General features: G+C 42.4%; 1 protein-coding gene across 1 annotated transcript; it reads right to left on the bottom strand.

Moving 5' to 3' along the window:
* Positions 1–790: 790 nt before the first annotated feature.
* On the bottom strand, positions 791–14,218 carry LOC139451994 (uncharacterized). The gene is made up of 3 exons (XM_071233273.1): positions 13,071–14,218; positions 7,098–7,144; positions 791–1,188 (listed from the first exon to the last, which is right to left on the bottom strand). The coding sequence occupies exons 1-3, from the start codon at positions 14,216–14,218 to the stop codon at positions 791–793; spliced, it is 1,593 nt and encodes a 530-aa protein (XP_071089374.1).
* Positions 14,219–20,920: the final 6,702 nt, after the last annotated feature.

Genomic DNA, 20,920 nt, shown 5'->3' with positions numbered 1-20,920 from the left:
TTATGCAAGCCCCATGCATTTCACTACCCAAGAATGGGTATAAAAACATGTGCGTTAACGGGATTCCATATGCATTGTTCAGCATCGTGCTGACAACAACCACTCAGAAAAACAACAAAATTACGCAATTATTCAACATTACGAAATGCCACGCCTGTCCGAAAATGAGCGTCTGCGAGACATTGGTCTGCTTGAAGCAGGATCGAGTCAACGTGATGTTGCAAGATAATTTAACGTCCACAGAAACATCATTTGGTGTTTATGGCAACGTTGGCAACAGACGAATGCAGTCAGAGACCATCCTCGGAGTGGCAGGCCACGAGTAACCAATAATCGACAAGACAACTGGATTCGAACAACACACCTACGAAATCAATTCCAGCGAGCAACAGTGATTGCAAGAAGCATCCCTGGCCTTCGACGAATATCTTCACAAACCATACGTCGCCGCCTCAGATGTGCAGGGATTGTCGCCAGAAGATCCGCTAGACGTCCCATTTTGACAGAAAACCACCGTCAAGCACGTTTTCATTGGTGCAGACAGCGTCTACGCCGGACGGCCATGCAGTGGGGACAAGTTCTATTCACTGACGAGGCTCGGTTTCACCTCAGCCACAGCGATGGGCGGATTCGACAAAATGTCCCACAATCTTTCAACAAGATTTATTTATCTTGAAAAACAACAAACATTTTCATCTTGAAACTAAAATACAAACCACGACGACGTGAACGACACACCATGTACCTGTCGGTAACAACATTTCCTCCTTCACCGTCTACGACACTGATGTCATCGAGCTCCGTGGGACTCCAGGAGTGTCACCACTCTCTGATGTCTTCGGTATCTCGCCAGCATGGCTGCTGTTCGCCCGAAAACGTTCTTGGCGTCGATGTCCACCACGTTGAGCGACAGGACAAACATCACCGTATGCACGTTTCCTGACGCACAGGCGATGTGAAGGCTGTTGTTACGGTGTAGGTCAATCAGTGACACGTCAGCTCCTTTACTAACAAGGAACTCCACTACTTCTGTCTGTCCCGCGCGTGCTGCCGTCATCAGCGGTGTCGTGCTCACCACTCTACAGTTGACGTTGACAACCCCCATAGACAGGATCCGCCTCACTTTCTCTACGTTCCCCTTGTTGCTGGCGCGATAGAGGTCGCGACAGCCTGGTGGTAATGGAGTCGCTGTAACACATAATAAATACCGTATTTGACGTAATAAGCGCCCTGCTCTAATAAGCGCCCACGGCGAGATTTGCTGATATATTGGCTAGTGAACAATTTCTAATTAGCACCCCTTCCGACCCCTATTCGCATATAATACGCACCGCTTCCTTCCCCTATTCGCGTATAATACGCACTCGTGTGTTATATGCACCCTTTATTATTGGCAATCTGTCGCACATAAACATTTCAGCCACGAAATTTATCTTTCAACTCTGTTTTTTCCACCAAAATAATATTCTAATAAAAGCCCCCTATTTCTAATTTTTAGAGCGTCCTGCGTGCTTATTACGTCGAATACGGTTACATCTTTGTCATGCATCTGTATTCCCCTATTCCCCTTCACGTCGTCTGCTGCCGTTCGGAAATCTGATGATCTTTGTGAATCGGTTAAAAGGGTAATTCAAATACAGTATACGAATGACGAAAGATCAAAGATTCAGCGGGAATGAGTGTAAAATATTCATCGAACTCTCGAACTCTCGTGTGAGGAGGAAACTGACCTGTCGCGATACACGACTTGACTTTTGCTGTCAACCAACCGGGTCTCGCATTTGAAGCGTCCTCGGACTGTAGATAATTCACTTGAAAAGGAAAAAGTGATGAATGTTTGGGTTGAAAACTATCGTGTTTATGTCTGGAGACGACCGGCGAAGAATAACGCACCCGTTGTTAGTGTCCCGGTCATCAGCCCCGTGTAAGTTTGATGGTGTGGGTCTGCAACTCGAATGGTTGTGAGTGTTTCGCGAAGTCCAGGAGCGATTGGTCCAACGACCGTTGCTCCCAATTACCTACCTAAACATTCATGTACTGGCGCATGCGCATACACGCAATAACACCACGCAAGGTTAGATACTCACACACACTTTACTAAGCTTCAATCAATCTATGAATACACAAGATACTGCAAATTCCGTATATCCCGATGTGCTTTAAATTGCATCTGAAATATATATGATATATGTGGAAATATATGTGAACCATTACGCAACGAGTTGACAATTGTTTGGGGTATGCCCGTTTGCGCTAAGACGGAACCCGGTCGCATAAATGTACACGAGAGGAGCACGAGTCACTTTTCAGGTTGTCCCGGAATAACACGATTTGGTCACGAATGGCAACAAACACTTACTTTTTTTTATTCAAATTGTGCGAGTCGCAGGTTCTCCCAGTAGGGTAGGACATGCCTAACCTAGGCCTTTTCGCGAACATCTGGTGTCATCACTTTACATAGTTATCACCGCTGTTTTGTCTTTTGTACCCAATGGAATCTGTTTCTCTAGATAATCGAGACTGATTATTTTTTGGCGTTGACGTTATATATTTTATGATCAATGCCTACAGTAGGCTTTCTGTATAGACGGTGCATTTGGTCTGATACAGCACTGAAAACTTAAAAATAATAGTGTAGGCAACCAACAGGTTACAACTTAACAAGATATGTTGATCAAGACTGACCCCTGACTAAGTCAGAATCCATCCCGTGGTTATATTGTTAATTGAATACAAAGGAAACATTATGTAGCACTTCAAAGTAGTAGGCATGGCATGGTCATTCTAATAGATTTAATTATAAAAGTATTATGCTACCACATTAGCAACGAAGATATGCTGGTAGTCATTCGACAAGAAATACATAGCTCAGTGAATTAATTTGAGTATTTCACAGTGTGTTTGAAGGATAAGAAATAGAAATATACCTCAAAAGATAAATGTGTATTGATAAAAAAAACCTCTCGAAAGCAGTTGAAAACACTCAGTTCCAAGCTCAGTATTGTAAAATGCTCTGGGTGTGGCTCTTACCGTCTACACAGGCAGCTTTCCCAGATCTAGTCTCCAAACATCGGGAATTCAGGCTGCAGGTCTTGGTTGCACAGGGCCCAGTCTGAACCTTTAAACGCCAACGAAAGGGACCATTTTTCATACGTATTTATTGCCTTTACTATGAATTGTAGGCCATTGGATACCAGGAGTACGGGTAAAACGGATAGGGTGTAATAATGAAATAAAAGCTGAAAAACCTTTTCGCTGCAAACATGAGTGATTTGTTTGTTTCTCTTCTCACTGTCATCAATTTGTATGGCTATAAAACACAAATTACACTATTCCTACGACGAAACGCCGAGGCAGAACGACAGCATCAAGTACAGAATTGCAGTACTACTAATGAAGTTTACACATGGCGTTCTATGATAATTGAGAAGACACCATGATATTTACATGAATTTAGATTTTATTCAGCTGGTTGTATCTTTAACTTACATAAGAATGATCCATAGATTTTACGATGAATCCTTCCCTCTTCTTAATATTCTTTGCTTCATCACTTGATAGACGACAGGTTAAAGTTTCGTAGTTGTATTCGAAACTCAAACATCCACCCTTTTCATGACATCTTACTTGGCACAATTTGATGCCAATGTTCCTGCTAGTGGCAAAACTAGGCGCCATCTTCTCCACCTTGCTGCTGCATGTGGAAAATACTAACACGAAGTAAACTAACAGGCACAAGTTTCCACCGTCGCTTGACCACATCGACGTCATCTTAAAGCGTTCACAGAGGATCTCTGGATTCACAGACTGACGAGACTACTCCCGGTACCAGAGACTGTCACTAAGTAGATGACGATGACAAGACTATCTACACGAATGTTCACAAAATACCAGGTAGGCTGGGGACCTGCTTTCAAGCAGCTTGAGACATCACGTGATACTGCATATTCCTGGTTTGAAGGATCAATACAATAACGTACTTGCACAGCGTAGGCTGGTACTGGGTCTTGTAGAAGCCGTCAAATTGCTTACATCTCGGCAGTGAAGTGTTAATTTATTTCCTTCTCTTACAAAACATATTTTTATTTTGTAAAGAAAAGTGTCCCTTTGTGAATTACAAATTACTCATTATGTCAAAACAACATCACCATGTCAACTAGATGTATATGTAGAGCTATAGACAGGTAATGTACACCAGGTCAGCAAGATACTGTAAATCTTGAAATTAACGCGAGCGTGAATTAAATGCGACTGGTCTTTGCTCGCATTATTAAACATCGCATTTATATCAACAATTAGACATTTTGGATAGCAGAAATTTCAACTTAGACATACGCTGAAAACAAACAACTATGTAACACATCACTGTTTATTGAGCAGCACATGTAACAAGTATATAAACAATGTCATTCAAACACTAATTACATCCTGTGAATTGTCACTGCGTGGGTCAAGACAAGAGTTCTACTCACTTATGTCATCACTGATCACACCTGCAAGTTCAGACAGACGCCACCCACGCAACACAGTGTCTTTGTTCTTGTAGGTACATATTTAGAGCTATAAACAGGTAATGTACACAAAGGTGAGCTAAGTACATATGTAGAGCTATAAACAGGTAATGTACACCAGGTCAGCGAGGTACATATGTAGTGCTTCAGGCAGGTAATGTGCACATTACTTTGGAGTGGTCACCACTCGTTTTACCTTAAGGCAAGTATCTTCCTCAATGTGATCAAATACAATTGTCACAATTCACGCTTCGATTTATACTGATGTGTTTGTTGCTGAGACAGGAGAGCTAATAGGATTTAGTAAGACAATTTTAATCTTTGACACGAAAACCTTTGCTCTTTGTATGTACTGTATTTGTATGTGCAATCCGATGGTATCAATTTTCTTCAGCTTACTGTTGTTCTATCAAAAGTTTCAGTGACAACTTTGCGATTTCCTAACTGTTCCGATGATCTAGATCTGGTTCAAACAACGGTAGTACCTTGGTTCGATTCTTACTGTCACAACCTCCAAATCTGCTATGCATATATCCAGCCATCTGGTTGTTGTTGTTTATTCGGCAAGGTTAGGTAGGCCATCGGCCCATGTCACAGCAGCTGTACAGCAGCCATTATTATTAGAATTTATATCAGCAGTTTTGTCCTTAATTGCATAGACGTGTAGATATACATATCCAAATTTCTTATGATATTACATTTATCACTTGTCATCAAGACATTAAATATTTGATGTGTACAACTTGAGCATCTGATAATCTCTCGTTGTATCATTGAATATAACTGATACGAGGGCTGGTCAAAAAGTTCGAAGCCAAAAAAACAAAACCAACAATTGTAAAAGTCTTTTTATGATAATTTTCAACGTAATCTCCCGGCTTTTCAGTACACTTCTCATTCATATCGATAGTCAAGCTTTTCAGTTTCAGCCAGGAAGATGTTTTCTGAAGTGATCCTGAAAAACCCATTAACAGCAGCTTTGAGTTCATCATTGTCGTCCACGAAGGTGTTCTTTCAGTTAAGGAAACAGGTGGAAATCACTTGGTGCCAGGTATGATGAGTATGGAGAGTGAGAAGCTTTTCGAACCCTCACTGTCGCACAGCAGCCTTTGCAAGTCAAGTGGTGTAAAAAGAGGTTTTGTCAAGAAGCGGTAGAACTCCAGCAGTCAGCAATCCTCCCTGCTTTCTTTGATAGAATATCTCAGGTGATGAAGCAAATCCCTGGTAATCGTCTTTTGACTTTCTAAGTAATCAACAAAGATCGCACACTTTACATCTTAGACGACAGTGGCCATCACTTTCTTCGATTATGTTGAAGACTTGAATTTGTTTGGTGCCGGAGAAGTGGATTGATGCTATTCCATGGACTGACGTTTTGACTCGGGATCATAGTGGTAGACCCATGTTTCATCACCCATTACTAATATCTATTTGAATTTGACGTAATCCTCCTCAATTAGCTCTAAATGTTCTCTGGCAATGTCAGTTCTTTTTTCCTTAGGACCAGAATTTGGAAACCTTGGCACCCAACGACCAGATATCTTATTCATCTGTACATGTTCATGAATAATAGTTTCAATGGACCCATGGCTTAGACATGTGTCTTCCCCAAGTTCAGCTATGGTAATACGTCTATCTGACAGTATCAGTTTTTCTATCCCCTTGATTTTATCTTTATTGATGTAAGTTGAGAGACGTCCAGACCTAAGGTCATCATCAAATCTTGTTCTCCCAGCCTAAAACAGCGGAGTAGATAGGGCATTTATCCCCATACGCTTATGGAATGTGGTCATGAATTTCTTCGGGAGTACAAAAACAGTAATAAACTTGATAACTGCTCAGTACTCGTTCGGACGCTATAGATTCCTTAGATTACCTTTTGGCATCAAAAGTGTAAGAGAGATCCCTCAAAAGAGGGTGGATAGTGCTTTTGATTGTTTGGAACATGCTTATCTGATAGTCGATAACATTCTCATCACAGGTAGTACCACGGCCGAAGGGTTACTACAGAGAACCAGAGAGAAGGGTGTTAAGCTGAATCCGGTTAAAACTCAGCTATGTCAAGAAGAAGTGAAATTCCTTGGTGAAACTCTAGCAGCTGATGGAATGAAGCCAGATCCTGATAAAGTTCAGTCAGTCAGAGACATGAACACTGCTGCTTGCAAAAAAGAGCTAGGAGGACACTGAGGCATGTTTACCTATCTGGCACAATATGCTCCTTGTCAGAAAAGACACACATACTACGAGAGCTAACAAAGCAGGATAAAGTGTCCTGTGGGAGACGAGAACATGAGAACACGAGAACCCCATATCATGACAGACTCCCCGCCACATGCTAAGGTCTTCTTGATGTTCCTTGGTGCAAAACGAGTGTTACGTTCGTCCAAACACGTATTCTACCATCAGCAGTTCGTAGCAGCATTCGACACTCGTCAGACCAATGGATCCTTCTCCAGTTGGCCAAGTTCCATCGACTACGGGCATGACACCATATCAGACGATTCCGCATGTGCCTCTCAGTCAGCTGATGTACGTTTTTACTGGTCTTCTGGCGTTATAACCAGCAGCTCTGAGGCGACGCCCTACGGTCATCGTCGAGAGCCTCTGAAGGGTAATCCACTGCAGTCTTAAATCTGTTGAAGTGGCAAATGAATTTTACCAGACCTATGCCTGTCATTGAAATCATTGGTTTGACCATGTTTGACAATCAAACGAGTGATAACACTGTGATGAGGGCCCATTTGTCTTGCAATGGCCCTGCATAACATACCAGCATTTTTCATGCCTATCACTTGCGATCGTTCAGTGTTCGTTAACTTTCTCCTCACCATGGCTGATTTTCAATCTTTATTGGAAGGGGAATCTCACACAGGAGCAAAATGCAACCACGTGTCTGAAACTTGAATTTCACTATTTATAGGGTAGGGGAACTGCAGCAACAAGTAAATCACGCGTTCCTTGTGGTATCTGGACAAATCTGGGTTTATGAAACTATGGAAGCCTAATTCAGTCATACATAATCACATTTCGTATTTCTGATTTCCACACGTGAAATCAAGAGACTATGAATATGGTGGCGCTTAACTTTTGTGCATGTGTATATAACGGTTTAAAGGGGACTTTACACCAGTTCCTCGGTCAGTGTAAAGGCAGTAAATGGTGCTTCTCTCCTCATTTTATTGACACCCCTTTCGACACAAATTAGAAGCATCAATTAAACACTCCAATTAACTGCCTTTATCTGGTGTAAAATAATACAACCATGGTAACTTTTACAACAAGTGACATAATCCAAACCAGAAGTACTTAACACACACGAACTAAACGAACCAAGCTAGAACTATGAGAATTCCGCTTTAAAGTTTTAATTATGTATCAAGGAATTTTGGAATAAAGTGAAAGAATTCAAATTACAAGTGCCAATAACTATTTGCATAAACTGTGATGGAACCAGGTGACTTCAGAAAATATTTTCTAAACCCGGAAGTTAGACAATTCAAACACTAATAGCTTCGATGCAAAACGAGCTACAAGCATGGAACTTTTAGGTTTATAATAAGGACGTGTTTTTTTTTTCGAAACTGCAACCGGAAGTGATTATTTCCTTAAACAAACTGAGCCACAGAATTGATTTTGCTCTGGTTATAAGTGCTCTGACAGAAGGTACCTGTTGACTTTCCTTAATAAGGCCAGACGTATTTACACCTTAAGGCTATTTAAGTGAGCTAAAACGATGAAGAACATTCGTTCATTGTTTTCGTTTCTGAAGAGACAAAGGTGAGACCATTCGTATGGGCAGTTGTCTGAACGGTGTCCTTGGATCCAGGTCTCGCTACTCACATCTACATTCTATACTTGTTATAACATGATACTTTTCTTTTCTCCGATACTATTTCAAACCTATTCCATTATACATTAATGTACCTTGGAGAACATACCTGCTTGTAAGGTGATCAAATCATTCAGGCATTCTGCACACATCTATTTTCACAACTTTAAGCCAGAACACAGCCGTAGCTAGATAATGTCACTCGTCAGCTGATATGTCCTTCATCGGTAAGAACGGGATACAATTGATCGATCATCTTTGTTTATGGTAACAACACAATGTGAATGTCTTCACATAGCCAATCCGTTATTGCGTATTTACCCACCTGAACCTGAAAAAAGGAGACGGTGAGATATATTTAGGTCCATGCATACAAGATTCAGAGTGAAAAAAACCCTCTCCACAAGACGACTTTAAAACATCCCCTTTTGTGGAGCAATATTCCAGCAGCTCCAGCTTGTGGTGTCCACAATTCACATCTTTTGATGTTAAATCGAGCAAGCCCTTCCTTGTAAGATTTTAAAGAGCGTCATACGACTCTTGCTCAAAGGTTATTTGATCAAGGTTACATTCTAAACCAACAGCCACGTTTGTTTATTGTATTGTAGGTATATTCCTATCTCATAACAACCTCTTGGGAGGTTTTACTTGTTCCTAGTGGGACCTGGTGTGTGGTTTTACTTTTCCCCAGTAAGACCTGCTGAGTTAATTAGAAGATGAAATGTGTACTTGGTGTTCCAAACGTCCCAAAACGTCTAAAATCAAAGACAGTGTTCATTATGACTGACGGGAATGGAACCTGCAACCTCAAATATCGCGTTTAGTCTTCTAGTCCATTGTTTTCCCACTGAGCCACCGGCGCAGGTGATGAAAAGCTGTTCAATTTTACATTTCGTGACTTCAGTTTGTGTTGCATGCTGCACAGGGTAGAACAACAGGGCCGATGATCTCGTTGCGGTAGCGCTGTCCATTGAGATTTCCCTCTATCACTATCAAACGGGTCCTCTGTCTTGCTGTTATCCTACCCCATACCATAACGCTGCCGCCCCCGAACCGATCTTCTTCCATGACACAATGATTGACGTAACGTTCAACACGACGTCGGTACACTCGAATCCGTCCATCGCTGTGGCTGAGGTGAAAACGAGACTCGTCAGTGAATAGAACTTGTCCCCACTGCATGGCCGTCCAGCGTAGACGCTGTCTGCACCACTGTAGACGTCCTTGATGGTGGTTTCCTGTCAAAATGGGACGTCTGGCGGGTCTTCTGGCGACAATCCCTGCACATCTGAGGCGGTGACGTACGGTTTGTGAAGATATTCGTCGAAGGCCAGGGATGCTTCTTGCAATCACTGTTGCTCGCTGGAATTGATTTCGTAGGTGTGTTGTTCGAATCCAGTTGTCTTGTCGATTACTGGTTACGCATGGCCTGCCACTTCGAGGATGGTCTCTGACTGCATTCGTCTGTTGCCAACGTTGCCATAAACACCAAATGATGTTTCTGTGGACGTTAAATTATCTTGCAACATCACGTTGACTCGATCCTGCTTCAAGCAGACCAATGTCTCGCAGACGCTCACTTTCGGACAGGCGTGGCATTTCGTAATGTTGAATAATTGCGTAATTTTGTTGTTTTTCTGAGTGGTTGTTGTCAGCACGATGCTGAACAATGCATATGGAATCCCGTTAAAGGACATGTTTTTTTTATACCCATTCATAGGTAGTGAAATGCATTGGGCAACTCCGGATACTGTGTCTCTCAATTATGTATAAGTTGATTTAACGGAAGTAGTATCCAACACACAACACACAAAATGTTGTTCCCGGTTACAATACACTGCCTAATATAATAAATAAAATCATTACTGTTGGATGCAGCTTTGAAAGTGAAAACGTCAAACGTGCAACTCCCATTTAAACTGTTTATAGACTTTAGAGCTGTTCAATTAGTCAGATACTGGCAAGACTGGCATTTCGTGTTACGCTGACCGGCGCTTGATATGTCATATGGGTCAGCCACATTTGTCTTGTTATTAAAGAGGTTGCATACAAAAAAATAATAATCAAGAAATGGGTATATTTGGTATCATTTTGTAGGAAAATATGTCCTGAATCAAATTACGCAATAACCACGTCATTTTTTGAATAAGTGGCGCCTTAAGTGGAAATTTCAGAAAAAGAAATCATTGTATAGAATATATCACAGATAGGATGTTTCAAATGTTTTCATCGATGCAACTTGATAGTGAAATGTATAAAGTACATTTCTCACGAGATTCAATCTAGTTACAAACATACATAATAATTTTTTTTAACATCAGGAACTGTCAAAGGCTATGGCTGAAAACATATCATATTGGGTAAAAATGATGACATGGTTATTTCGGGAATGATGATAATCTATTTATATACCGGTGAGCCTCTAGGCAAAACTACTACCCTGGGGAGCTGCATTTATGTGCAGCTTGTATCAACAGCGATGAGTGAAGCACTGATGAGTGAACCACATTTCACCCCATCTTAATGTTGAGATTGTTGTCACTTTCAATATCTGTGTTGGCCTATAATTAGAATGGAACGATATGAATGTAGTAATGATTCAGTCGTATAGAAGATTACGGTTTCTATGGTAGAAGAGGTGAATGAATGAATGCGCATTGAATTTCCTTTTAAATGTTTAGAAAGCCTACCGGGACAATACAACACCTAGTAACAGTACAGTACACTTAAGATCTACAACATAACACACACTGAAATAACACGTTATTGCGGGTACGCTTGACACTGAGTACAAAGGAAATGTCTTATTCAGGATTTGACCAAGAAAAACATGGCTAAATACCCGAGTGACACTGCTTACTGGACCTTGCTGAATGACCTTCACCCCAATGTTTCCAATACAAGCACAAGGCAGTTCCGGTAGGGCAACGGGCAACTTCCGGTACACGACGTGGTGTAAGTAGCGCTTGGGCTTCACTGACTAGACATGACGTTATTAATTTCTGAATGTGATACTTTTCTTTACATTTACACTGTTACTTAACATCATATTATGTTGCAGAAAACACATAAATAAACACAAATGGTTTACCAACGTATGTTAAATATGAGCACTTGTGTTCGGAAATAAATCTGACCTTAAACACAGAAATTGTGAACAGGCATGATGCTAGCCTTAAGTAGGCATATTGGACCTCACTTTTGGATGTTACCGAGCCCCAAGGGTTTTAAATATCATAAAAAAACATGAGGGGGAGTGTTTTATTTAACTTATGAACCAAAAAAGAAACTTAAAACAGAATTTATCAACATTTCTATGTTTCAAACATACTTTCCATGAACCTATGGAAACGGGCGTAGAATATCTGTTGCTGGCGTACGGTACTTGAAAAAGACATTCTTAAAAGTATTGTAAGTATTTATAAACGAAGGTTGCGTGTTCGATCCACGGCAATATAAAGAAAACAAATTGTTTTTTGTCTAACATTTCATTACATTGTATTAAAATCCAAAATACATTTCTAGCGAGAAACATTCAAATGTTACAATGTTGTACAACAGAAGTTGTATCAATACAAACACCGAGGATATCATTACAGCCCTGTACGGGAGTACAATAGCATGACGTCACTGGAGGTTTATAAAGGATATTATAAAATGTCCCAGGCCAGATAATAAAAGCTATGACCACAAAGATTAAAACATGTTAAAAGAGAAGAAGTTACAAAAGTTCACTGCTGTATATTGCGATATCTCAAGTCTGAGCGAAGAGGGCTGTGACATGAACGAGTTATATTGCTATTACAATTATCATGAGACGCCCCCTCTTATGCTGTCATTCCCTGTACCGTTATGAAGCACGTGCAGTTCGTGGTTGCGCTGTTCCTCCTACCGTTGTGCCCCCCTCCGTTCAAGATGTCAACACATAACATATGATATACATTTAATAGACTATACAGAACAAACAGGGACCATCCTACACCGAGCCTGTTTATAATACCCAGTGTTGACCCACTGTCACCTGGAGAGAAAGATCTCTACTCATAAGATAGACACAATATTTTTATGGATAACAACTTCTTTAATACTGTGAAAAGCGACGTTTCGGTATAGATCCTTATACCGTTGTCAAGCAAGAATGAGGGAAACAGTGGAGAATATATATAGTAGGTGGAGGATTAACAGTAGAGGATTAACAGTAACAACAAGAGCATACATGAGTGGGATAACATAGGTAGGTGTGACAACAAGGATGATGCTATCACAACACGATGGACAGAAAACACATATCTATAAGCCAATAGGGGCATGAAGCCAATAAACAGGTGAATATTGTTTGATGAGTTCATAGTAGGCGTTTGGGATGAAATAGCCTTGATCTCTGTTGGCGGCGAATGTAGACTGATTCTGTTAGTTTTCTTTTCGTGAAATCATGGAGGTTGTTGGCGAGGATTTGGACGTTGTCCCAGTTGATGATGTGATTGGGACAGTTGCTGATATGGTCCGAGATGGCTGATTTGCTGTCGGATTTGATGGTGGAGGTTTTATGCTCTTTGATTCTGGTGTTGATATGGCGGGATGTTTCACCTACGTAAGATTGTCCACAGTTGCAGTCAATTTTGTAGACTACACCTTTAGCCTCTTGGGGTTTAGATGTGTTCCTGCCGTTGGCTCTTAGCATGGTGTTGAGGGAGTTGGAGTTGGTGAAGTGGGTGTCGATGTTGGCTTGCTGTTTGAGGAGGCGGCTGATGATGTGGGAGGCTTTTCCTATGAACGCGAGGGCGATGCGGAATGGCGCTGATTCGGGTTTAAGGGTCGCAGGTCTTGGTGTGGGATAGAGTACAGAGGCGATGACTTGGCGGAGGAGTTCGATCTCAGGTTTGGGGTCAGCAGAGGAAAGGTTGATGGCTCGTTTGGTAAGGGTGGAGATGATGCCAGTCTTGATTCTAAGAGGGTGGTTGGAGTTGAAGTGGATATACTGGTCGGTGTGGGTGGGCTTCCGGTAGACACTGGTTTGGATTCTGTTAGCTGGGCTTCTAGAGACGAGGACATCTAGGAAGGGTAGTTGGTTGTCCTTTTCTGTTTCGATGGTGAACTGTACTCGGGGGTGTTGTTGGTTAAGATGTTGTAGTAGCAGGGTTGGGTCTTGGTCTTGTTTTAGGATGACAAAGGTGTCGTCAACTTTCCTGCACCAGCAAATAGGTTGGATGGGTGATGTTGCGAGGGCTTGCTGTTCGAGGTGGGTCATGTAGATTTCAGTAAGGATAGGAGACAGTGGGGATCCCATGGGTAGGCCGTGTATCTGTTGATAATACTCGTCGCCCCAGGTGAAGTATGTGGTGGGGATACAGGCGGTGGTGAGGGCGATGATATATTCGGTGGTTAGGCTGGTTTCAGGAGGAGTTTCAGTGATGCGACGGCGGAGAATTTGCAGAGTGTCATGTATGGGTACGTTGGTGAAGAGGTCTACTACATCGTAACTGATGATTTGATCTGGATTGGTGATGTTCTTGAGTTTGGAGCAGAAGTCCGTGGAGTCAGAGATGAAGGAGTCGGCTGTTTTTCCTAAGGGGGCAAGGATTCTGGTTAGGTGTTGGGCCGTTTTGTAGAAGACAGTATCTCGAGAACACACAAGTAGACGGGCTTTAGGAGGGTTCTTGTGGATTTTGATGGTGGCTCTGGCATAGGGTGGCTGGGGGTGATTGATGGAGAGTTGGTTGTGAAGAGCTTGGCTAATTTCAAAGTTGTCTCTAAGTTGTTTAAGGAGGGTTTTATGTTGGCGAAGGAGTTTGGCGGTTGGGTCCTTCTTGATCTTGGAGTGGGTGGCGGGGTCTTGGAGAATGTTGTTCACTAGCTCATGGAAGTGGTCAGTGTCCATGATGACTATGGCCTTGCCCTTGTCAGCAGGGGCAATCTTGATGGTGTTGTCATCCCGGAGTTGTTTAATGGCTTTTGTCTCAGCTCTGGTGAGGTTGGGGGTTTGTGATTTGGTTTTGGCAAGGATGTCACAGATCTGGTGACGTAGGTAGTCAACCGTACCTCCTGGTGCCAGTTGCTGAAGCCCTTTCTAGATGTTGGAGATGAAGTCATCGTGGTTCCGTAGTGGTCTGGTGGGGATGTACTTCAGGCCTTTTGACAGGACGTTGGTCTGTTCTGTAGTAAGTTGCTTTTTGCTGAGGTTGATGACGGTTTTACAGTGGTGCTGTTTTATTTTAAGTCGACTTGAGGTGTTGGATTGGGGCTTCTCGGTGAGGAGGTGTTGAAACTTGTCGATGTGGTTGGCTTTGGTCTTCGTGCGCAGTTTGTTGTTGGCCTTGGTCTGGGCAGAGCGCAGTGAGGAGAAGGTGTCTGGTTGGAGGGTAGTGTTGAGATGGTTGATGTGGTCAGAGATGTCAGATGTCAGCATTATCCCTTTGTTGTCACACCTACCTATGTTATCCCTCTCATGTAAGCTTTTGTTGTTACTTTTAATCCTCTACTGTCAATCCTCCACCTACTATATATATTCTGCACTATGTCCCTCATTCAGTCTTGCTTGACAACGGTATAAGGATCTATACCAAAACGTCGCTTTTCACAGTATTAAAGAAGTTGTTATCCATAAAAATATTGTGTTATCTTGTCATCCGTCAACTTCTAAGTAATGCCCATCAAACAAGTTAATCTCTACTCATAATCATTTCTTTGTTGATTGGTACCTCCAGGCTCCTATCAGATAGTGCCATTGCTGTTGGTGTGTTGGGCATAGTCACCACCAATAATCCCTGATGTCGGGGTTTTGTTTGTTGTTCAACTCCGCACTCAGCTATAAGACGGCGGTCTGTAAATATTCGAGTCTGGACCAGACAATCCAGTCATGAGCATCGATCCACGCAATTGGGATAGATGAAATGTATCAACCAAGTCAGCGACTATCAGATGTCGTTAGTCGTCTTTAACGACTAGCTTAGTCGCCATTTAGAGCAAGAATGGGTTGCTGAAGACAAATTCTACCCCGGAACTTCACGGGTCTGATGTTTTGGGAAGGTGTGCCCCATCGAAATCCTTCTTCTCTCAGATTCTGACTGTCTTCCTGATCATATCACAACACAGTGGACCATATGTATTCAGCGCCGTATCTGCAATGTCCTGCAATGTCCTGCAATGTCCTGCGTGCATTTAAGCTAATCATCCAGCGTTCCCCACTTTCGACCAATCACACATAACTCCAAGATTAGCATAGGTCAACATTTCTATTGTGGACATTAACAGTTTAGTTTTCTTATGGCCAAAATCTAGTGTAATATCATTACTTATTTCTACTTTCTGTGTTTGTGTGTCAACAAGAAATCTCTGAAATCTTAGGTCGCATGCTGTGAAATCTTGGCGTTCGCAAGATCGTGTGGTTCCAAAACTTCCATCTTCAACCTCTCAATTTCTAATTCCAAATCCTTCGCTGCTCTAATTTTCAAACACGCCAGTAAATTAGCTCAATCCATTCTGTCCCTAACATTTCGGTTTTACTGATGGCTTCTGTACCTGTCATTCCCCTTGAAGAGTCAGTTCTGACGTCTCATGGCATTCACGCCGCCCGGACCTAACGGCAGCTTCGGACTTTCTCGTTCGAACGATGACCCCCCTTTAGAGATTCCAAAGCCTCCACAACTCTTGTTTGTTCGAACATCTAGGCCTAAATCAGGGTTAGACTACTTGTAGCCGACGGGCGTAGCAAGTCCGCCAAGCATTGCTGGCCTGCACCGTAGGTATGTATTTGGTTCAACGTATAAGGTATACGGTGAAGACTCGGTGAGCGAGTGAATGCTGTAGCCATATCCAGCAACATACCCGCTATATCACGGTGGCTTGTAAATAAATACCAGTGACTGAAAACATGAGCTCCAATCCAGGGGCACGATGACTCAGCCATGTCAGAATTTGACAACTTAAGCCTCTTTAGTTGGTTCTTGGGACCTATTCTTCATTAAATAATAATAATTCTGTAAGTACTCAAAGCGAAGCATAACTCACTTACCCTAGAGTGTTATAGACTATGTTTACCACTGTCAGAATGCAGTCATGACCTACCCAACTGTTGTTTGTCCAGATCCACCCAGATCCGGGACAAGGAAACCAGTGACATTAGGTCCAACTGCGCCGCCCTCAACGCCGCCTCGACGCTGAGTGCCAAGCGATGCGCTCACAAGCTTGGTTATATCTGTCAGATGAACACCTTGAACGGTCAGTATACCGTGTACCCGGGGTGGATGCTACGGTGGCCCATAAGGGACATGGAGTCTGTTTTTCCATATTTTGATATTTCGCTTACTTTTGTCGTTACCTTTTGTAAATTCACACGATTTGTCTTACAAATATGTGATAAATCATGTTTAAAGAAGATATTGAATCGCAGAACAGTGAAACGAAAATGTCAAAAACTACAAAGAAAATGTCAAAAAACAAAAACGAAAATGTCAAAAACTAAAATGAAAATGCAGAAAACTATTATGAATGGTTTTCTGTGGTTTCATTTTAGTTTTTGACATTTTCGTTTTGGTTTTTGACATTCCATTTTAGTTTTTTGATATTTTCGCTTCACATTTCAGAGACTCAATAAATACTTGAAAGTACATTTTCCACGTTTTCGGTTGTTTTTATACATGATTTATTACATATTTGTATGACAAATTGTGTTAATTTGCAAAAGGTTACGATAAAAGTAAGTGAAATATCAAAATATGGAAAAACAGACTCCATGTCCCTTATGGGCCACCGTAGGATGCAGACACTCTACTCCATCCTACAGTTATGTTACCTGTTCATACAAATGCAGAGTGGCCACTGTCTCATGGTTGTGTCCAGTACAATTACAACGCAGGTCGTTTCATTTCCTGCCTTGTTCACATGAATATTCCAGTATGGGTAGCTTCTGTCAGTTCCTGCCTTGGACATGGGGGTTCCAACGTATCAGTACAACATATCATGCGCATGTTATACCAACGCAATAAATACTATGACATACATATATTATACCAAGATCGGTGATGGGGTAGCCTAGTGGTTAAAGTGTTCGCTCGTCACGCCGAAAACCCGGGTTCGATTCGCCACATGAGTAAAGGGTGTGAAGCCCATATCTGGTGTCCCAAGCAGTGGTATTGCGGCAATATTGCTAAAAGCTGCGTAAAACCATACTCCCTCGCTCGATTATACCCACACAATGTATTCCATGTACATATTATACCAACATGATAAATATTATTTACGTAGTATAACAACACAATTGTTGATACACATTGTCTCTTACATGGGCGCCGGTATTTGTATATCATTATTTTATGTATTTCATTACCTCCAGTCAGTGATAATGCAGCGCCATCTCAGTCGCCAGCCAAAAGACGAATCTAAGCTAGACAAAGACCGCCCAGTGCCATGTGGGCATGTATACAGTCAGGTTAAATGGCTTGACCTTCCGATCGATTTAGCATCTTAGGACAAGTTGGGGATAAGGGACCTTAAACATTTTCAGTCGATGTGTTTTAGAAACCTAAAGTGCAACGTCTATGTTATTCCTAGGGAGTTGCCCCTCTGTCTGGTCACCTGGGACAGCGCACTGTTATTTCTTCAGTGACCTCAGGGAGCCCACCCAGATCGTGTCATGGAACAGCGCTAGTCAAAACTGCAGAAAAGCGAGACCTCACGACTGGAGTGCCCATCTGATAGATATCGACAACCCCGACTCGGTAAAGTCTTATCATTATGTGCCACCACTATTCCCGTAGGTTTCACCACGCTGCTAAACGCCTATGACCTGCATCACTTTGGATACCGCCTCCGTGGTCTAGTGGGAGACCAAATTACGTTAAAAGATGGTACTTGTTTTACCCTGCCTGACGCTCGGAATTACGGGGTTAAAACAAGGACTGGTCGGCTCACATCACCTTCATCAAGTAATGTAAAGGACATTCTCGCCCCTCGCGTTCTCGACCATTCAAAACAAGCTGAATAAGCCAAAAGTGCAAGGATGCTACTCCCAGCCCCCCACCCCCATTCCCCCTACAACAAGTTTCTATAACTGTAATACTGTCAACCCTTACTCATTCTACCAACATCCCTGCTATATATATATATGCTATTTGATAGAACTTCTCAGACAGTATTTGTATGTTACAGGCTAAGTTAATTCAGGACATGCGTTCTTGGACGTTTGTGGACGATGGTGGACGAGTCTGGCGGACAGACTGAGAGAGAATGAGTGGCGCTGGAGCAGTGGGTCGTACTTCAACTGAAGCTATGAGTGAGTGACTGATTCCTCGGCTGTAGCTCGCTCTCGGTGAAGACTTTGTCAACGGCTGCTGGAAGCATTGGGTGCTGGTAGCCTTGCTCCAAGGCTGTACTGAAAGAAAAGTTCATGGATGTCTAGTAAGTCTATCCTTCTGCTAAGCAAGTCTAGATATGTGGACAATACATGTAAGGACTGCTGTCTCTAAAAGGGACAACTTGTTCCTAATATTTACATAATCTAGAAATGATAATTTAAACTATTTCTTATTGCCTTAAAGACTTGTGCAAGTCTAGAGTGCTGAGTATTGTGGTTAAAAGCGATTGCTTGTCACGCCAATTGGCTCGGGCATTGTTAGACCCAACAAGAGTTCTGTGCAAAGATCGTTCATGCTTCCAACACATGGTGTAATATTGGCACCGTACGCAAACTTTGGTGTTCTAGGGTTGGTAGAGCCACAGCTGTTACAGAGGCAGCGAGACTGCGAATTCCTGAATAACCACATATTGTCAGAGGAAAATAGACTGCCAGACATACTGGTGACTGAGATGCAACATGTCGTGAAGGCGACGTTCTGTAGGTCAGTGTGTCGATATGTAGGCCAATAAGTCTGTATATAGTGTGGTGTGCCTATATGTAGGCCAGCGTGTGTGTATGTAGGCCAGTGTTTCTGTACGTAGGGCAGTGTGTCTCCATGTAGGTCAGTGTGTCTGTATGTGGGTCAAATAGAGGTGTGTTATTACAATACGTAATTGCTTCAAAACACAAATGCTTTTAATAACCAAACAACTTACATAACACATGGCTTACATTACACATGTGTATTATAACTAGATCTAGTGACATCCACACACCATGGTGAATAAGCAGATCTAGTGACATCCACACACCATGGTGAATAAGCAGATCTAGTGACATCCACACACCATGGTGAATAAGCAGATCTAGTGACATCCACACACCATGGTGAATAAGCAGATCTAGTGACATCCACACACCAAGGTGTATAACCAGATCTAGTGACATCCACACATCAAAGTGTCTAACTAGATCCACAGACGTCCACACACCAAGGTGTATAACTAGATCTAGTGACGTCCACACACCAAGGTGTATAACTAGATCTAGTGTATTCAACACACCAAGGTGTATAACTAGATCTAGTGACGTCCACATAGCAAGGTGTATAACCAGATCTAGTGTCGTCCACACACCAAGGTGTACAACCAGATCTGTTGACATCCACACACAAAAGTGTATAACAAGACATTGTGTCATCCATACAAGGTAATGTCTGTGAGTGTTCAGATAACAGAACTGCTCTATATATCGGCCTACAGTGATGTACAGTGGTACACAATGCATTCATGCTCGCTATCATGGAGATAACCAGATCTGGTGACGTCCACACACCAAGATGTCTAACTAGATCTAGTGACATCCACACACCAAGGTGTATAACTAGATCTAGTGACGTCCACACACCAAGGTGTATAACTAGATCTAGTGGATTCCACGCACCAAGGTGAGTAACCAGATCTAGTGACATCCACACACCAAGGTGAGTAACCAGATCTAGTGACGTCCACACACCAAGGTGTATAACGAGATCTAGTGACGTCCACACACCAAGGTGTATAACCAAGGTGTATAACTAGATCTAGTGGCGCCCACACACCAAGGTGTATAACTAGATCTAGTGACATCCACACACCAAAGTGTATAACTAGGTCTAGTGACATCCACTCACCAAGGTGTATTACCAGGTCTAGTGACGTCCACACACCAAGGTGTATAACTAGAACTAGTGACATCCACTCACCAAGGTGTATTACCAGGTCTAGTGACGTCCACACACCAAGGTGTATTACCAGATCTAGTGACGTCCACTCACCAAGGTGTATAACCAAGGTGTATAACTAGATCTAGTGACGTCCACACACCAAGGTGAGTAACCAGATCTGTTGACATCCACACACCAAGGTGTATACCTGGATCTAGTGGCGCCCACACACCAAGGTGTATAACTAGATCTAGTGACATCCACACACCAAAGTGTATAACTAGGTCTAGTGACATCCACTCACCAAGGTGTATTACCAGGTCTAGTGACGTCCACACACCAAGGTGTATAACTAGAACTAGTGACATCCACTCACCAAGGTGTATTACCAGGTCTAGTGACGTCCACACACCAAGGTGTATTACCAGATCTAGTGACGTCCACTCACCAAGGTGTATAACCAGATCTAGTGACGTCCACACACCAAGGTGAATAACTAGGTCTAGTTGCGCCCACACACCAAGGTGTATAACTAGGTCTAG

Source organism: Haliotis cracherodii, unplaced genomic scaffold (assembly GCF_022045235.1).
Source record: "Haliotis cracherodii isolate W230 unplaced genomic scaffold, xgHalCrac1.p SCAF_9, whole genome shotgun sequence".
Classification (NCBI taxonomy): domain Eukaryota; kingdom Metazoa; phylum Mollusca; class Gastropoda; order Lepetellida; family Haliotidae; genus Haliotis; species Haliotis cracherodii.
This window is presented reverse-complemented; position numbering and strand designations above follow the sequence as displayed.